Consider the following 17824-nt stretch of genomic DNA (forward strand, 5'->3'; position numbering starts at 1 on the left):
ACAAATTGACCGACTTTACATGAGGGATGAAACGGAATACAAATACCACATCACATACACATACCACAGCAACTACCGACAATTTAATTGCTAAACAAAGTATTTGCTACAAATTCAAGTTGGCTTGTGCGAGCGGGATAATGGATGGAAATTCGGATTTATTTTCCCGAATTTATTTCTGTCATTGGCTTGGTCAAGGGCCACCCTTATATGATCGCATCTGAGATTGAAAGGACCCTGTTACAAATATTTTCCTGTTCTTCATATAGCAGCTCAATTAGACTGATATCTGAATTGAGCATCTGTTGCTTTATTTTTTCTAACATAAAAAATGACATTCATACTTTTTGCCGAGGCAAGAGCGTTTCTTATATTTTGATGGGATACCTGGATGAAATTAGACGAAAATACTAGCAATCGGGACCTTTTACGAATTGTTTGTGGCGGTGTAATCAGGATCGAGGAGATTGAGTCGTTCAAGGACTTTTCCTCACAGCGTAAGTGGTGGGGTGGATTTTTGGCTTTAGAGATCCGTTTAGTAGCAAGGACAGCAGGCGACTGGCTCTCAAGTTGATAAGATGGTTGCTCTGAATGTTGATAGCATTGCCTGTCACTATATTGAGGTTGACAGGACATTAAATTATCAGGTTCATTAGAGGAGAAAGCAGAGGTCCCCAAATTGTCGGGGTTAACAATTGTATCTCGCAACTTTGAAGCAGAAAGATTCTCAATTTCAGAGTCAATTTCAAACTTTGACTTGCCATTTATGCCCATCAATCCGATGTCGTTTAGACCAGATGACATAGGCCCCAAATCGGGATAAGATGCCTTTATTGGGGACGAGCCCATGGCGTTGGATGCTGTGGGCGATGGCAAAAGAGTCGGATTGTGACAAGATTCTTTATGTTGCTTTTTCAAGCTCTTTTTTGGAGAGCTTTTGGCTGAAGATGAGCTGACATCTACACCAACCTCAAGACTCTTCAAAAGCGAATCCAGCTTTTCAGAGCGGTCCTCATTAATGATGGAAAACGATATTTGGTCTTCATTTCCTAGCGAAATACGGAATTGGAATTTGTTGATTGCCAAGTGATTAAAATGGCCTTTAATCTTGTCGATGGGAGATACAATGTGATCTGAAAGAGACAGTTCGGATTTGTGGATGAAAATCATCGAAGCAAACATGTCGGCCAGTATTTTATCCTTAAATATGCCGGAGGGTGATATTGCAAAGTTGGTGAGATACACCGAAGTCACTTTGGTCTGGAATTTCCTATTGAAGAAATAAAGAAACCCCCGGCATTCCTTATAAAACGAGGGCGTATTGAGTCTCGATAGGCAGTCATTAAGACACTGTTGCGTAGCATCGACCTTTGAGGTGAATAGCAACAGATCATAAGGCTTGTTTCTCTCGTGAGTTTTGTACAGCAGCAAAACCACTTCTATTTGGTCAACAATTGATTGGACCATTAATAGGAGCGAAAGGATGATGGAGTGCACATCTGGGAACTTGTTAATGCTCAATTTGACCGAGCTAGCTTCCTTACAAAAGAGCAGCAGCTTTGAAATAACCAAGGCAATCACATTGTAGTCGTCATTGTTCACTTCGGAAATTCTGGCGAGCGTTTGAAGCAATGCAGAAGATAACAATGGACCGATGGCGTCTTTTTCGCTAACTGCAGACAATGAAACCAATCGAATGGATTCTTTCAGTTTGGCCGCCGAAGTGGGTGAAATGTTGGCGTTGAAGGCCCTAATGGCATCGAAGAGTTCCTCCATGCGAACAGAGCTGCCGCGGTCTTTGTCAGAGATCGACAAGCACGGATTGGCGTCGATTCTTGATGAGCTTGAGAGCATGGGGAATCTCATTGAAACAAAATTGCGAATCCATCAATTTCCAACTCAACATGCGCATGCATGACTGCACCAGGCGAAGTTTGCATTATTTCGGACTTTTCCGCAAAGATTGACATTTTAGTGTGATGCGGGCCGGGAAACATCGCAACACGCAAGGCACAAGCGATTGCAAATCACAGCTTACAAGGCACAAATTACAAACAGAACTCTATTTCGGATATGGGGCGAGTGGCGACACTCAAGAGTTATGGTGATTAATTTTCGAATTTAAGTGCATTATTTTTCAAATGGCGAATCTAAAAGTGCAATCAACTGTTCAGAGGACATTTGAAGCCACTTTGGATGCTCGATAATTTCAATTTTAAACCTGAAAGCATAAAAAGGGGTATGCCGTTACTTTGCAAGGAAAGAATTAAATGCCGCCAAAATGTGATCCCGAATTGAGCACGTGATGCTTGCAGAGGCTTTGGGATTCTCGATCACAATGGAGTTCAGCAGTAAAATGGTCTCTTCAAATTGCTCATAAAAGCCCTTCCATAAAACGGTCAATGCTTACTTTGAGCGCATTTTTAGTTTTAACGGAATCCTTCGAGGCAAACGCCTCATTTAGCTTTTCTACGATGGGATCCGTTATTCTTGTCCCCAAGTTAGATGCTGAAATATGCCTACGTTGATATTGCGTTCTCGGTAACGGCGGCCAATTTGCTTTGCAGCGATTTTCTGAAAATCGCAAGCACCTGGCATTCGTTCCTGGTGTCCTTATAAAGAAGCAAGGAGAGATCCTCAAAAAATACATCCGAAAGATATGTGATGCAATTCAAGCGCAACAGCGCCCGCTGGATTGGCTTCTTTAGCGGACAATACGACGCATTGGTGTACAAGTCAACTAAAGAAAAAGAGATGTCAAAAGTTTCAACTAAAAGTATGCAATAGCATCTTACTGGTCAATCTTTCGGAATTCCGCAGTTTCTTCAAATGGTCGTTGAAAATGGTACTAAAGTGAATCCAAGAAGGCGGGGTTCTTTTATCATAAAGCTCGATGCAGTCGATGGTGGATGCATAAATGGCCATACCGAGAAAGTCGTTGAAAACGGTTTTCAGAGCTTCGGGCAGCTTGCAATTTGGCGCCAAAAATGGCGGCGGCGTATTGGAAAGATCCGACAAGTGCTTTATATGCTTACTTAAAATGAGCTCTTTGCAATGCTCCTCAAATTCGCGAAGAAGCTTATCCAAAATGGGAATCTACACGTTATAACGTAGGAACGCACAAAGATATCAAATGGGCTTTCTTTGGACACAATTTCCGACAGCTCCGCCAAGATCTTTAAAGACTCGCTTGTTTTAAATGCAGAATTGTTGCTTTCCATTTTAACCTTCGAAAAGAAGGTGTTTGACTCGATCGTCAGTGTTTCAAGTATACAGCTGTTGATCTTCACCAGAATGTCGTTTGATTGCAGGATTTCGGGGAAAATTCTAGATGTATTCGTTGTCTCTGCCTGGAAATCAGAAACCGACGCCAAAATACCTTCACAATGGCAATGATCAATTTGAGCACCGAAATGAAAGACTTTGTCGCGTCGGGAAGCAGCTTTTTGTAAAAATCAATTTCCAGCCTTGCAAAAGAGCTTCTAATGGCAAGATAAGACGAAAAGTATCCGATGCTTCTTAGAAGGATGTCCTTTGAAATCTTTTCCACCCTTCCTTGTAGCGTGCAAGTTGTAATGATTTTGGCAATCAAAGACAAAAATTTGGAATTGTGCTCCGAAATCACGTATTCTTGCATTAGCCATTGCATTCGCATTACCTTCGCAGTCGATATGCACCATCGAGGCTTCTTGGCTAAAAGAAAGCGATCGATGTTACCTTTTTTGGGAATTTCCGAGCCTTGAATGCAGCTTTGGGTGTTGGTCCGTAGCCTTCGAAAGCTCGGTTGTAAATAGGGTCTCCAAATCTGCCAACGTCCTGTTGAGCAGTTTTTTCTTGAAATACGGTGCAATGCCAGCTTACCTGGTCGGAATGTTTTTCTTTGATGGCGCTGCAAATGGACCACAATTCAAGGCAACAGGAAGCCTCTTTAAGCCTCAACAGACACTGAAGGAATTCATCATACGAAGCTTCATTCCTACATGTTGGGCGATAAAAAAGACGGGTACATCAAATTTGGCTTTGAAATAACTTGGATGTCCGCTTCGTTTGGAACCTTCATGGCGTTCGAAATTTGGACCAGCTTTTCTCTCGTATTGCTTATGTCTACAATTACGTGTGGATGAAAAATACTTTTTTCGCATAATGAAAGGGTTTGATGTATGCGGGCCAGTTTCTTTATCGGACCTTGGGAAAACAGCGTAACTTCTTCCTTCTACACATAACGTATGATGAGCAATGTGTACAAGCTCTTGCTCGGTGGGGTTGAGCATTGGGGGTGATCGTTGATTTGCAGCTAAAATTGAAAATTCCGACCTAATAAATTGCGAGTTTGTGGGTTTATTCAAACACCGGCCTCGTTGCCGAGCATCGATGGCATTGTTGACACCGACGACCGCAGCCATTTGCCAAGGTTAAACATGAAAATGGGCAGCGCTGAAGACTTGAATGCAATTTCTTCCAGCAAATAGGATGGCGGGTTTTTTGGCAGTCCCCTCAAGCATTGCTCTCTGCATTGATTATTCGAAGCAAGGGTTATTGGAATGTATTCCATCATTCTCGGGGCAGGCTCCCCATCGTCCTGCATCATTTGTTCTCTTAACAAAAATTCAAAAGAGCCCCCATTTTTTGTCGGAATCAGCATCGATATCTTCCAGCAGATATCGTCGCCCGGCGTTGGGGTTATGGTGATGCCAAACATGCGCCCATATAAATCGAGAATCGAGTCGTTTGGTGTCAAGCCAATTGAAGCTCTTTTGCCAGCCCTATCATGTTGAGACGACTCGTCTGTATTTGAGCTGCAAGTATGGCATTGAAGCTCCTTCTGTAGCTTTTCAATTAGAGATTCCGAGGCTAGAATGGATTAGCTATGGCATTGCAAACCTTTGAATCTCTTTTCTGCAGCTTCTTTGTATTCGTTAAACAGAAATTCTGGCGAGCTTTTCCGGAGAGCTAGTAGCGATTTATACTTTTCTAGCAGCTCAAAATAAACTGTGTGCAGGTCATTTTCGGTGTATATGGTTTGCAGTTGCGTGGTTTCTGTACAATGATTTCCGGTTAAGGGATTAGAAATAGTATCGTTTAATTCGATTTTTTGCTCAACCTCCGCATCTTTCAGGCATGGGGGCGATTCGCTACGTTGCTCGCATGTATCAACATTGAAAACAGGCGATTGTGAAATCCTTGATCCATTGTGGGCGAATTCTGTGTTTGTATTAAGCCCGGGAGGGTCATTTTCAATGTTTTCTTTGGAAACGTCTTCTTTTACAACGGTAATTTGATTCCCATCTTTCGGCTTTGGCTTTCTTCTGCCCGATGTTGACCTTTTCAAGAAATGGGAGGGCATCTTGAGGATTAATGAACTTTAAATTTTGGCTAAATTTTAATATACCGCTGACATTTTATTGAAAGTCGTTTATCATGGACATGATGGATTCCTGCATATAAATAGTACCGTCTGCAAGGGATTTATCTTATACTAGAATGTTATACATTTTCAGCCTTTTTTTGACTTGGTTTTTGTTTGGATCCTTGCTTGTTGAAGCCAGGAGAAATTTTTGCCCAGCAGAGGCGCTGTATTCAAATCCATTCCAAAGCAGTACACTTAGCCCTTTGTCTAGGCAAGCGTCGGGGCCGATTAGTTCGTTTTCATCGTCCCCATTTTTCCCAAGTCATTCGCTATCCGTTGAAGTGAATTTACTTTCAAAGTTTGAAAAGGCTTTTGAAGATCACTTTTCGTCGGTAAAACCATCGGGAAGATTTACCTTCAACCCATCAGTACGAAGATCATCGGAACAGGGCCAAAGGGGGGATGATAGTCCCACAGATCTTTCAAATGGACTGTTTTCATCTCCGTTCCCTTTGTCTTCATCCAACTTTCCTGGAAAAGATACCAGTACCTTTACGCGCCCCTCTCAAAGAGAATTTGAGCACTCCACTTCAAGTCCAATCAACTTTCCTGAAACATGCAGGTCTGATCCCTCAAATTTATATGGTACAGAAGCTCCTTTATCCAATGAGTTAGGCACAAGTGTTCCTTCGCTTCCCTTTGCCCCTTCAGATTCATATGCGTTTTCGAATACCGAGTATAATGCAAACCTCAAGGGCTTTGATCATTCATCTTCAAGTCGTAAAAACTCGGATTTTCCATTTACAACCGAGATCTCATCCGGTGATATGACCAGCCAAGGATCGTCATCATCTTCAAATGGATTCGATACTCCTTCTACCAGCATATTTTCTAGCAACTCGAAATTTGATCCGAGCTCAACTTCAAAGTCATCCTCTTCAGGAAGTAGTCGATCTGACTCGAGCGATTCTTTCAGCACAAAGGACTCGTCAAGCTCAATTACCACCAGTAGCTCAAGCTCTGGCCCGTCTTCGACCAGTGGTTTTGATTCAAAGTCTTGTTCTTCCAGTTTATCCTCCAGCTCGTCGGACCCGTCTTCTAGCTCATCCTCCAGCTCTTCGGGCTCATCCTCGAGCTCGTCGGACCCGTCTTCTAGCTCGTCGGGTTCATCCTCCAGCTCTTCGGACCCGTCTTCTAGCTCATCTGGTTCATCCTCCAGCTCTTCGAGCTCATCCTCGAGCTCATCTGGTTCATCCTCCAGCTCTTCGAGCCCATCCTCGAGCTCATCTGGTTCGTCCTCTAGCTCTTCAGATCCTTCCTCTAGTTCTTCGCTAAATGCCTGCTCAACCAGCATAACCAAGATTAGAGGGAATGTAAAATACGAAGAGGATCACGATGTTGATGAATTTAGCGACGAATTTGGCTCGCTTGACAGAGCGGGTTCATTGCCTCATAAATGCCAAACAATAATCGCATACGACACTTCTTCCATTGTCCTAAAAACGAAATCAAACTTGGCTACCGTTTGTCCTGTGTATGCGCTTTCCGCATCAAAGGTTTCCCTTTTTGGCTTTGAATCCTCCTTTGCAAAGCTGTTTGGTTGCGCTGAAGGTTGGGCTTATGGAAGATCAACTTTGATTGCTTTTGATTGGGCAGAAGCGGACCTCTATGATGATACACGCACTATTGTCCTAGATAATGCACAGGTCCGTCTATATGGCCGTTCAAAGGGCATTTTGCATGACCAGGCATCTGCAGAGCTTTTTGATGCATCTAGAGCCTTCCTATTTGAAAGATCCGTGGCATCAATTTTCATTGAACCGTTAATGAAAATCAATGTTGCCGCATTTAATGACTCCATGATCGATATCCGTGGCTGCCGCGGGCTTGACAATTTTTACACAAAAGGCCAACGCCACTCGTCTCTTTCTTCGTCGCTGTCTTCTCATCAGTTTAGTCATGGCTTGCTTTCACGAAGGAGGCTCACTCACTACCCTGTCAACGTATATTTATATGACAAGGCTACTCTAAGGCTTCCCATTCGTTGCCAACAATATGTTACGGTTGTGAGAAGAGGCCCCAATTCGTTTATCAGCATAGATTCCACCCTTGACTCAACGTTGGAAGACTCTGAAACCCCAACAGGCGCATTGATTGGTGAAAAAGGAGATACCCTTGAAGGAAGTCTGGAAATAGCAGAAAAAGCGGACATTGGCAACCTTGGTTTTATTTTTCCGACTTCACAAGACGCATCTGTGCAGAACATTCGTAGAGATGATGGCGCCAATGAAATTATAAATCTCAATGCATTTCCTCCGGGTTCTCTCAATAAGACCGCTTCGGCTGCGTATGCGAATACGCTTTCTTGGATTGGCACTGTGATTTTGCTTCCCATTTTTGTTCTTGGAGCTGCCATCGTTTTATAATTGCAATAAAATACCAATTTACATCTTTTTGAACGCCATCCTCTGTGATTGCAGCCATATCGTCGATGGGTTATGTCGATGTTTGTTCATAGGGTTAGCAATTCATAATGGTGTGTAATCGAGCAACATTCAAACAAGCTCGCGGAGCCCTGTGCAATGTCCTTAAAATTTCAAGCCGCCAAGAAAAGTTACCAGCAGGCGCTGATATTTTGGCGAAACTGGACACATGCACGAAATTGATCGGTACGCATGTCGTCGTTGCGGGCTCGTGTAATTACGGAATTTAAGCGATCCGACTTTTCAAATTGGCAACCAATTGGAGTTCGACTTTTTAATTTATTTTATTTTGCTTTTGCATGCTGCCTCTGATTGCCATTGTTGTGGTGGCATTTGTTCTATCCTTCTTCCTCGCGTGTGGACTTGGTGCGAACGATGTCTCGAACGCATTTGCAACTTCAGTTGGTGCCAAGGTTCTGCGTCTTCGAACCGCGTTCATTATCGCCTCAATAGCCGAAATGGCCGGTTCCGTTTGCTTAGGGGGTCTAGTTACGGAAAAGATTATCCGGGCAACACTTACGCCTGGCGTTTTGACGCCAGAAGAGATGATTTATGCGATGTTAGCCTCTCTTATTTCGGTTACGTTTTGGCTAGCGTTTGCAACCTATCTCAAGCTCCCCGTCTCCGCTACGCATGCAGTCATTGCCGCCATGATTGGGGCTGGAATGATAGCAAATTCTTCTGCTGTTTGTTGGTCTTTACTGTCGCACATGGCATTGGCTTGGGTTCTTGCGCCTGTTATTTCGGGGGCGTTCTCGTCCCTCGCCTATGTTCTCCTGAAAAGATTTATTCTCAATAGAAAGGATCCATTTACAGTTGGGCTTAAATCAATTCCATACATTTATGCCCTTACCATTGGGGTCAACCTATCCATGATTGGATATCAGCTAAATTACAAGCTTGCACTCTCCTTCTCAGTATTTCTTCTTTTAGTAGGAACAATCTTTGTCCTCATTATTTCAACCCTTCTTATTGCCCGTCTGATTGTGGTGCCTTGGACAAAGTCGATCATTGATTCTAGAAAACAGCTGAATCCCAAAGATTCTCCCATCGCCCCTTCCGGTGATGACGTCGAGCAGTTATTTTCGATTCTCCAAATTCTTTCGGCTATATTCACGTCGTTTTCCCATGGTTCAAACGATATCTCAAATAGCGTGGGGCCTCTTTTTGGCCTCCTTAATGCCTATTTAATGGCAAATGGAAGGCCAATGATGACATCGGACTCCCCTGCACTTTATGGCCTTCTTACCTTTGGGAGTATTGGAATGATTGTCGGCCTATTTACATGGGGAGCACGTGTGATCGAAACACTGGGAACCAAACTTACAGCATCAATTAACCCCTCAAAGGGCTTTTCAATTGAGCTGGGCTCGGCGATCACAGTGCTTGGGGCCTCTATCGCTGGTCTTTCTGTATCCACAACCCATTGTAAAGTTGGTGCAATCGTGGCCCTTGGGCTTAATGAAAGTCATCAATCCCCTGTTAACAAACTATCAAATCCACCTAAACCGGTCAATTGGCGGTTAATTGGCGATATTTGCGCAAGTTGGATTTGTACCATTCCATGTGCTGGCCTTCTTTCTGCAGGCTGTTATTTCTGCTTGTCAACTTTCATCCCATAAACTGTACGAATAAAATTTTGATTTATTTTTTGTCATACATATGATGAAGCCGACTGGACACTACATTACGGCTCACGCATATGGCGCGTTTCGATGAGGCAAAGTTCTTAACTCAGAAAAAGGAGCAATTAAAAGCGAATTTAATCTAAAAAGCAGTGTGTTATTGGGAGGAGGGCCACAAGTAAATATATTTTCAAAGACCTGAAATTCTATTTGATGAGTTTGTATGATCATGAAACAATATGAGCATATAAAGAATTACGGGTGAAATTTTTGGATATTCTATGCATAAAAAGCATTTCCTTCTCCGTGTTTCAATTCTTGCCTGTATTTTCATTCTGACATCTGCCTTGCATTTCTCTTTTAGTTATAGCTTTAATAAAGAAAAAGGTGGCGGTGCAAAAATTGAAATTTATGGCTATACTGGCTGCGAATACTTTAACAAAGCAGTGAAAATGGCAAAGCAACTACCTAAAGACAACATCGTAAAGATAGAAGCTAGTCATTTTTTCTTTTGGAACAATACAGTGGAAAATCTGCAAAGGAAAACCAAAAAAGAATTACATAGGTATTCGCCAATCATTTTTATCAACGATAAGTTCATTGGTAACACAAGGAAATTTAAAAAATGGATTCGGTCCCATATAAAAAATCGATTCACATTCGGCCCTTTTATGTGATGTGTATGCCCAGAATGTATGCATGCATTATATGTAGCCACAAAATAGTCCAATAAATCGAGAAACTCGAATGTAGCTCAATTTAGGAGATCAATAAGTGTCGATTGAAATCCAAGTGTTTGTGCGACCGTGTCTTTTAGTAAAATTGCTTGCCATTCTTTATTGCTCTGAACGTATTCCCCGTATTTAAGCACCCTGCAATTGTGTCTTTTACCAACCACAATCGCCACCCCGGAATCCGAAATTTTTGCCGATTTGGGAATCGCACTTTGGACAAAATGAATTCAAACTCAACATTTTATCGCACATCGTGTCCAGCTTTGAACTTTTCGAAAAAAGGCGAAAAGCACTCTGGTTTCGCAGATCCAAATATTAAAGTTATTTGAAACAATCTTTTCAAACACATACCCGCTAGAGATGCACACTCCGACTTCACCAAACATGACTTCAAAATTTCTTGTTGCTTTCGCCATTTTCTCAATTATTTTGGGGATTATACACCTCTATGGCACCAACCTGATGTCATCTGTTATACATCGGATTTTTAGCCCGCATATAGAGGCTTCTAACTCTGGCATGGCGGCTTTTAAGTTTGAGATTGAGATTTATGGGTTTCGCGGATGTGTACACGCGGAAAAAGCAGAAAAAACTGCACAAAGAATGGCCACAAAAAATAGCATCATGGTTTGTTTAGTAGAAAAAAAGAACTGGCAAGCAAAAGCCACCATGTTGCGGGCAGAACGGAAAATACAGAAATACACTACATCTCCGTTTGTATTTGTTAATGGTAAGTTTATTGGCGGAGCTGCTGAGCTGGAAAAAATGGCTAACAACCCCAAATCCGCGCAGACCTGATTTAAATAAATGAAGGGTTAAGATATTAGGATGGTGGTGTGCCCAAAAAGCGATTCGGAAAACGGCGCCTCAACAAATATGGCCGTCGTTCAGCCTATCCAGTTACTGGGCACTAAATTGCAATCAAAATCTTAATGTAAAAAACCCATCACGGACCCGGAAGCTGGAACTTTTCCCTTTTCAACGAGGCTATGAATGAGCATTTTGATTTGATAGAATGTTTCCAAAGATCCAGAGAAATGTTGGAATATAAGACCATAGGATTGGGTCCAGAAAACCTTTACCATTTCGACACTCATTGACATCATTGGAAATATTTGGAGCGGTTTTCCGGACACAGACCGGATTGAAAGTTCCTTTGCCTCTTTCCAACGATCATCGGGAGGAATCTGTAATGTAACAATATATTTGCAATATGAGGGATGGTAGAGCGAGCTGCTTCTCAATTTAATAGCATCTTCATGTGTGAACCTTGAAATCGACACCGGAACAACGCCACCAATGACGCCTGGGAGATGCCCCAAGCTCAAGGCCAATCTGTCGAGCATTTCACCTTGGGAGCGCCACGAACAACCAGAAAGAAACTCGACCTTGAACAGGCCATTAAGGTATATGGTTCTCAAGTTATAAGAAAGGGCCTGAATCTCTGGATTTTGCATATCACTTACGCTCGGTGCTACCGGTCTTAGCTCGGCAAGAATCTGTTCTCTACAATCCTCAAGTAGTTTGATGGGCGGTTTTGGAGATGGGATCCCAAAAAATACCACCCATAGATCTCCATTCCTAAGGATCGGAATTTCCTGATTATTACTCTTAAGAATGACCAACAAAAACAAAGAAACCAAAGGCCAAGGACACATTGGGGAACATGGGGCCACTTTTTTGCTATTTTTAAAGAAAGACTCGAGCGTTGCCTTCAAAAGAGGTTGTGGATATTGAAATGCCAAAAGGATCTCCAATTCTTCAACCGCAAGGGAGGCCACAGACTCTGAAGACGACGGATTCAATGGCGTGTTCAGAGTTACCCAAAGGCCTTCATTAAGGATCTGATATTGATTGCGCTTCAATTCCAAACAACAAGAGCAGCATTGATTCGAAAACGTGTGAGGCTGCATTGCCTGCTCATGGTCAAAGAAACTGGCCTTGAAAAAATCAACACCGGCCCCACCATTCGACAAACTTTCCTGGCTATTGGAGGCTTCGAGCATGTTGCCAAACTTTGAATTCTGGAATTCAGATTCTAAATCAACACTCCTGCCTCGACAGCAATGTTTTCTAGATGCCGGGATTTTTGGGCCCCAACGGGGTTGATCAGAAGGGTAGGGAATACACGCGAGTTCTGTGCAGATTAAGCCCGAAGTGCAAGAAGCCAGTATCCAAGCGTCTTCCATTAATAACTCCCTGGCTGTAGATCTTACTTTATGGTCCACTTTGAGCATTTTTGAAATCAGGTTAACAAAGGCCGGAGAGGAGCCTTCTGGAAGGGCCGAAAACGGTTGGCCCTTTATAATTTGCGCATGAAGAGCAGATACCCGATCTCCAGGTACATCAAATGGAACTTTTCCGGCGATCATTGCAAAAAGGATCACACCCAAAGACCAAATGTCAACTGCAGGCCCAGGATATGCGCGGCCTGCCAGCAGCTCTGGTGCTGCATAATAAAGGGAGCCACAAAATGTATCAAGCAAATGGAACGAAGAGCCAGTACATGGTGATGATACCGAATTTTTTGATTGGGCTAACTTGGAAATTTCATCATTAGCTGCAGAAAAGCCTGTGTTCATCTGCGAATGCGAAGAAGACACTTCAAGAGCCATGGAATAAAAAAAGTTTGCAAGGCCAAAATCAATGATAAAAGACTGCCTCTCTTGCGAATCCAGTAAAATGTTTTCGATTTTCAAATCTCGATGGACAATTCCAGCAGAATGAAGAAAGGCCACTCCGGTTAAAAGAGACTTGAAAATGGGACGAGCCTCTTCTTCAGAAAACCGGCCCTTTTTGGATGTTAGCCGGGTTAAAAGAGATCCTCCCGGAGCATAATCAAGGATCAGCAAAACAAGCCGCTCACCCCAAATGGCGTCCTTTAATTTTAGAATCGAGGGGTGTTGAGAGCTTGTAAGCACTTTTAACATTGAAATTTCCCTGTGAATGCGTGTATCACGAACAGCACGTGGTTCTGGCGCAGCCTTTCCCTTGCCAGGCACATGCTTGCCTGCAGCCTTCAGTTCATTTTCATATGCTTTATCGAGCGCCTTTTGGGCCGCCAAGATTTCAGATGTAACGACAGATTCCCGAATTTCGCGTGGAATGATTTTTACGGCGGCTTTTACCCCGGTCAATTCATGAACGGCCAGTTTGACCCTTGAAGTAGATCCTGAACCTAGCTCAGAAACGATCTTCCAGGGCCCCACCTTTATAATGTCGAAAAGACGGAAAAAGGAACATGCGCTAACAGTGTCCGGTGTGATTATATGTCTAGGATCATCTAAAGGAAGGGACTCTATACTTCTGATTCCGGAGCGCGAAATAATATGAACATCCATTTCTTCATCACGAGTGGATTTTGTTGGACAATTAAAAGATTCCAGAGCGGCAATTTCATCGACAGCCTTCAAAAATGCGCTGGTAGTCAATCTTGCGTTGCGCATAAATTTCCACTGCATTACTTGAATCCCACCGTTTGCCCCCTTTTCAATGTGTTTTCTAATTGGATCTTCAGCATGTAAATGGTCTGCAATCAAACTTTCAAGCTTGAAAACCTTTTGAGATTTTTTAGTTTGCAAATTTGAAGGCTCCGTCGATGATGCCGGTAATGCTGCCAATTGTGAAGAGGGTACAACTTGCACAAGTTCTTTGGTATCAAGCCCCTTCGACGCTCCGTAATTACGGCATGAAAGGACATCGTCGTTTGGAGGGACGTTTAATTGCCTTGTGCATGTATGAATGACACTCCACTGTGGTAAAGGAGAATGCAGCATCCTTGTAAATGCACGCGGGTGAACCTCGTGATTCCAATGGGCCTGAGGTCCAATAGCATCCAATTCAAGTGGCTTTGTAGGATGCCGATTCGCGGGCGCAGCGGCAGGCTCTATTTTCCCCCTAGGTACACCTAATTCAGGGGAAGGAAGCAGATAGCTTGTGGAAAAGGATTGCTTCGCTGTCATGAGGCTAAAGAACCGAATACGGAAAAGATCCTGTTTTTATCTGGAGGGACCAATCAGGGCCGCGTTGTGTTGATGTTTGTCCAATGGCCGAAATATTTTATTTTAAGCAATTTGAAAGGCTAGGGTTGCAAGTGGCAAGCATAAAGCAGCAAGCAAAGGCCAAAATTGCGCTCTCCAACTAGTGAAACGCTTTGAAGCAGTTGCAAGTGCAGAAAAGAATTAGAAAGCGACTATGAGGCACAAAAATCACGACCAAGAAAAAAAATCTCAGAGGAGCCTTTGCGGCTTGCAGGCGGCTTTATTGCTTTTATCCGTTGAAAGCCGCTATCAAGTAGCATGGCTTTGAAATCCCTTTCATGCCCTCCAGTAAATATTTTTGCCAAAAAAGAGCCACCCTTTGCCAGGTGTTGTTTTGCGATTTCCAACACATGCGAAACCAACTCTACAGAGCGTAAAGAATCAAGATCTCCGACTCCAGAGATGTTTGGGCACATGTCCGAGATAATTATATCAATTTGGTTCCCTTTGTTTTTGCCTTCACCCAGCCAGTTTGGAAGGAAGCCCTTTTTGAAAAAATCGGAGGTAATATCCGCTTGATGAGTAGATACGCCTGGAATATGCCCAATTGGGTCCAGATCGACTGCCAATATTCTTCCATTGCTTTTGAGAACATTGGCGGCCACTTGGCTCCAGGAGCCAGGAGCTGCTCCGCAGTCAAGTATGGTCATGCCAGGCCTTATAATGGGATGCTTCTCAAGGATTTGGAGCAGTTTGAAGGCAGAGCGGGCGCGATATCCCGATTGTTGGGCATCCTTTACAAAGCGGTCTGTGGCATGATTGGCAAACCAGGAAGCGCTGGAATAAGATGCAACCCTTGATGGGGCAAGAGGCATTTAAGCAAATTGAATTTGGGCAAATATTTTTATTTTTAAATTTGAAGAGGGTTTTTGCGAACCTTTGTGGCCTCCAGGCACCCTTTCGAAAGGTCATTCGCTAGGGTGAGTAAGGCTACGCACATTATTTAAATCGCAAATTTGAAAGATAAGCGTTCCACCCAATAGATGCCAATCCAATAAATGGCACCCTCAATGTAAGCGGAACAAAAGAAAAGTTTATCAGCTGCAGCCATGGCCATACTGTATAGTTGGCCAGAAGTGCATCCTTGTATGTGTTTGCATTTTTGTTTGAGGATTTTTCTTTCAGCTCACTTGTGATTAGAAAATAGACTCCCAGACCGATTGGCGCAAAAATAAGCTGATCCGCCATCATTCTTAAAAGCGACCCTATTGAGGCATAAGAGGCGTCGTTCTCTTACTGAAAAAAGCCCGCCGTATCTTACGCATGGTAATAATACGTTCGAGATAGCTATGCCACGCGTATCCACTAGGTCCCTATGGCAGCAATTAGCAGCCATAAATACCACAAAACCTGCACCAAATGAGAAATGGGCAAGTGAGCGCCGGAGGTCAAACGCCCCATCTTGCTGGTGCGCATATTGGGGGTATGCATCGCCTATTGAAACAAGGATGCCAGAAAAAGCGATCTATCAAGTACCTGCCGAAATTGCCTGCGAAAGGTATAACCTTAGCCTTGTGCTCATTTTTATAAACTTTACGAGGATCAGTGTAATTTTAGCCAAACTGGCATCCATTGGTCAATACGTTGATGTGTGCTGCTAAAAAATAGAAGAGCGCATTGATAGATTAAAGAACCGAGCCATAAATGCGTGGCATTGATCCACCACAAGCTTAAATTTGGAAAACACGCTGCTCTCTGTTTAGCATTTATAATTTAAAGTTTTAATAGCCCTCTTTGTGATTTGTGCGAGCCTTAATGGTCTCGCCAATTATATTACCAGTCCCAAAAAAATCAAGCATATAGACGCACCAAATGGAGCTATAGCAAGACCGTTTGCTGCGGAATTTTCTACCAGAAATATATGTTCAATAAACTGATTCAAAGGGGTCTTTTCTTTTTTCAATGGTGAGTCGCTTAACATGAAACTTGTTGTTACTGTCGAATTTTGCTTTCGCGCAGAATGACCTGAAATTTCTTCAGTAAATATAGCTACCGGTTTTTTAACACCGTAAAGGGAAGACAGAATAAATGCTTCGGTTTTTGGATCCGGACAGGGCTGGCTGGGAATAACCCTGGCTTTCTCTTGTACAACCATTCGTGCAAAGGCGGTGCGATCCAGTGCGGGAAGAGTCTTGAAAAGATCTATAAAGCTTACACTTGGCTGAATGGTATCCTTTTGAACATAAGGCAGTATTTCGTGCATTTGCTTGCGAATTTTCGAAAAAAGACTCTTTGGTTTCTTTTCCGCGGTATTTTTTCCTTGTTGTGGATGCTCCTTTTGTAAGCTTGAATTTTTTTGCGCCTCTGATGTAAAAATGTGAACCCGATAATCGCTAGAGTTTCCCTCAAAACCGGGCAAGTGATTCCATATCCACAGAGACACATTGGTCGGCTCAAAGTCATCGATTCTCACATTTACAGACACCTCACGGCAAGTGTGGTTGAATTTACTCAAAGGCACTTCATTTTCAAGAAAATATGGATGCTCAAACATTTCTTGCGGAAATGGAATGCCAAAGCATGAGTGAAGCTCGCCTGAAAGCTGGTCGAAAAACATGTTTGAGCCGCCCTTAATGGAAACTAAATCAAGTGTTTCTTTGTCTTGTATATTTTTTCTATCTTCGCTGCGATCTGAATTTACGCGAAGTATCTTCAGTTTTGTTGAAATGGTCGGCAAAACTGTCTTTTTCACGATGACTTGTAACTCTGCATTAAGCTCCAATCGAATTTTTTTAACGAAAGATTTGAGTGAAAAGTATTGCTCTATTCTTGGGTCATATACAAGTAGTTCAGCAGTGACTTTAATATCAGCCCCGATATCTCTCAATAGCCCCAACAGTAAAAAAATGAATAAAACCAAGGAAATGCAAAGGGCATTCATTTTTGCAAAAAAAAGCCCCATTGGCCTATTAAATTCTTAATTCAAAAAAATATTGCCAGCACAACAATGCCACGAATGGATGCAATGATTCGTTGTAATTGGCATCGCATATGATTGCCTATTAGGCAAATCAATGCCGAATGCTTTGTTTTATTACTTTGGCGATCATGTGGATATTTTGGAGCAGAAAAAGTCGTACATGTAAGCCAAGGATGGTGTATTCCTAAGGATATCGAGTGTGGTCACAGTTTCTAAGGGCGGGAGATCCTCGTCCGAATACCAATACCGTTCAAAAGAAGTGTACTCATTTTGGTTTGAAAATTTTAGAGAAAAAGGCTCAATAAGATCTTGCGATTCTCCACCAAACTCGCAGGAATTTTGATCGTGATCAGAGAAAAGAAGCTCCACCATCTCCTTTTCATCTTCGCTTGATGAGCTAAACAGATGAACCAAGTCGCTATTGCTCTTTGTATGGTGATTTGTTTGCGCCTCCAATGCTGGAGGGCCACGGGGGCTCGATTGCTGCGATGTTGGCGTGTTGGTGGCGTCCGAAATCGTTTTCAAATATTCGCTTTCAATCTGAGAGAAAAGGGTTGAATTTTCATAGTAAATAGACTCTAGCTCATCATCGATATCGTTGATATTTCCCGACTCCGGCCCGGAGTCCGAACTTACAAGAGCTATGGCAGAATGTTGACATGCATCTTTCATAAA

General features: G+C 42.9%; 10 protein-coding genes across 10 annotated transcripts; 3 read left to right on the forward strand and 7 right to left on the reverse strand.

Annotated features, from left to right (window-relative positions):
* Nucleotides 1–273: 273 nt before the first annotated feature.
* Nucleotides 274–1866, reverse strand: DI09_8p10 (uncharacterized protein; the record flags this gene model as incomplete). The annotated part of the gene is made up of 1 exon (XM_013381080.1): nucleotides 274–1866. The coding sequence occupies one exon, from the start codon at nucleotides 1864–1866 to the stop codon at nucleotides 274–276; it is 1593 nt and encodes a 530-aa protein (XP_013236534.1).
* Nucleotides 1867–2519: 653 nt separating this feature from the next.
* DI09_8p20 (uncharacterized protein) lies at nucleotides 2520–4271 on the reverse strand (the record flags this gene model as incomplete). Its single annotated transcript, XM_013381081.1, has 5 exons — nucleotides 2520–2740; nucleotides 2796–3096; nucleotides 3380–3805; nucleotides 3862–3926; nucleotides 3965–4271. The coding sequence occupies 5 exons, from the start codon at nucleotides 4269–4271 to the stop codon at nucleotides 2520–2522; spliced, it is 1320 nt and encodes a 439-aa protein (XP_013236535.1).
* A 71-nt stretch (nucleotides 4272–4342) lies between these two features.
* DI09_8p30 (uncharacterized protein) lies at nucleotides 4343–5344 on the reverse strand (the record flags this gene model as incomplete). The annotated part of the gene is made up of 2 exons (XM_013381082.1): nucleotides 4343–4851; nucleotides 5044–5344. The coding sequence occupies 2 exons, from the start codon at nucleotides 5342–5344 to the stop codon at nucleotides 4343–4345; spliced, it is 810 nt and encodes a 269-aa protein (XP_013236536.1).
* A 137-nt stretch (nucleotides 5345–5481) lies between these two features.
* DI09_8p40 (uncharacterized protein) lies at nucleotides 5482–7773 on the forward strand (the record flags this gene model as incomplete). Its single annotated transcript, XM_013381083.1, has 1 exon — nucleotides 5482–7773. One exon carries the CDS (start codon nucleotides 5482–5484, stop codon nucleotides 7771–7773), a length of 2292 nt encoding a protein of 763 aa, XP_013236537.1.
* Nucleotides 5727–6701, reverse strand: DI09_8p50 (YhgE/Pip-like protein; the record flags this gene model as incomplete). The annotated part of the gene is made up of 3 exons (XM_013381084.1): nucleotides 5727–5873; nucleotides 5937–6104; nucleotides 6153–6701. 3 exons carry the CDS (start codon nucleotides 6699–6701, stop codon nucleotides 5727–5729), a joined length of 864 nt encoding a protein of 287 aa, XP_013236538.1.
* Nucleotides 7774–8129: 356 nt separating the features above from the next.
* On the forward strand, nucleotides 8130–9452 carry DI09_8p60 (uncharacterized protein; the record flags this gene model as incomplete). Its single annotated transcript, XM_013381085.1, has 1 exon — nucleotides 8130–9452. The coding sequence occupies one exon, from the start codon at nucleotides 8130–8132 to the stop codon at nucleotides 9450–9452; it is 1323 nt and encodes a 440-aa protein (XP_013236539.1).
* Nucleotides 9453–10549: 1097 nt separating this feature from the next.
* Nucleotides 10550–10987, forward strand: DI09_8p70 (uncharacterized protein; the record flags this gene model as incomplete). The annotated part of the gene is made up of 1 exon (XM_013381086.1): nucleotides 10550–10987. The coding sequence occupies one exon, from the start codon at nucleotides 10550–10552 to the stop codon at nucleotides 10985–10987; it is 438 nt and encodes a 145-aa protein (XP_013236540.1).
* A 131-nt stretch (nucleotides 10988–11118) lies between these two features.
* On the reverse strand, nucleotides 11119–14151 carry DI09_8p80 (CAMK/CAMKL/KIN1 protein kinase; the record flags this gene model as incomplete). The annotated part of the gene is made up of 1 exon (XM_013381087.1): nucleotides 11119–14151. One exon carries the CDS (start codon nucleotides 14149–14151, stop codon nucleotides 11119–11121), a length of 3033 nt encoding a protein of 1010 aa, XP_013236541.1.
* Nucleotides 14152–14381: 230 nt separating this feature from the next.
* DI09_8p90 (ribosomal RNA large subunit methyltransferase E) lies at nucleotides 14382–15044 on the reverse strand (the record flags this gene model as incomplete). The annotated part of the gene is made up of 1 exon (XM_013381088.1): nucleotides 14382–15044. One exon carries the CDS (start codon nucleotides 15042–15044, stop codon nucleotides 14382–14384), a length of 663 nt encoding a protein of 220 aa, XP_013236542.1.
* A 953-nt stretch (nucleotides 15045–15997) lies between these two features.
* Nucleotides 15998–17821, reverse strand: DI09_8p100 (uncharacterized protein; the record flags this gene model as incomplete). The annotated part of the gene is made up of 2 exons (XM_013381044.1): nucleotides 15998–17135; nucleotides 17310–17821. 2 exons carry the CDS (start codon nucleotides 17819–17821, stop codon nucleotides 15998–16000), a joined length of 1650 nt encoding a protein of 549 aa, XP_013236498.1.
* Nucleotides 17822–17824: the final 3 nt, after the last annotated feature.

The sequence above is a fragment of the Mitosporidium daphniae genome (assembly GCF_000760515.2).
Source record: "Mitosporidium daphniae strain UGP3 chromosome Unknown contig-8, whole genome shotgun sequence".
NCBI lineage: Eukaryota > Fungi > Microsporidia > Mitosporidium > Mitosporidium daphniae.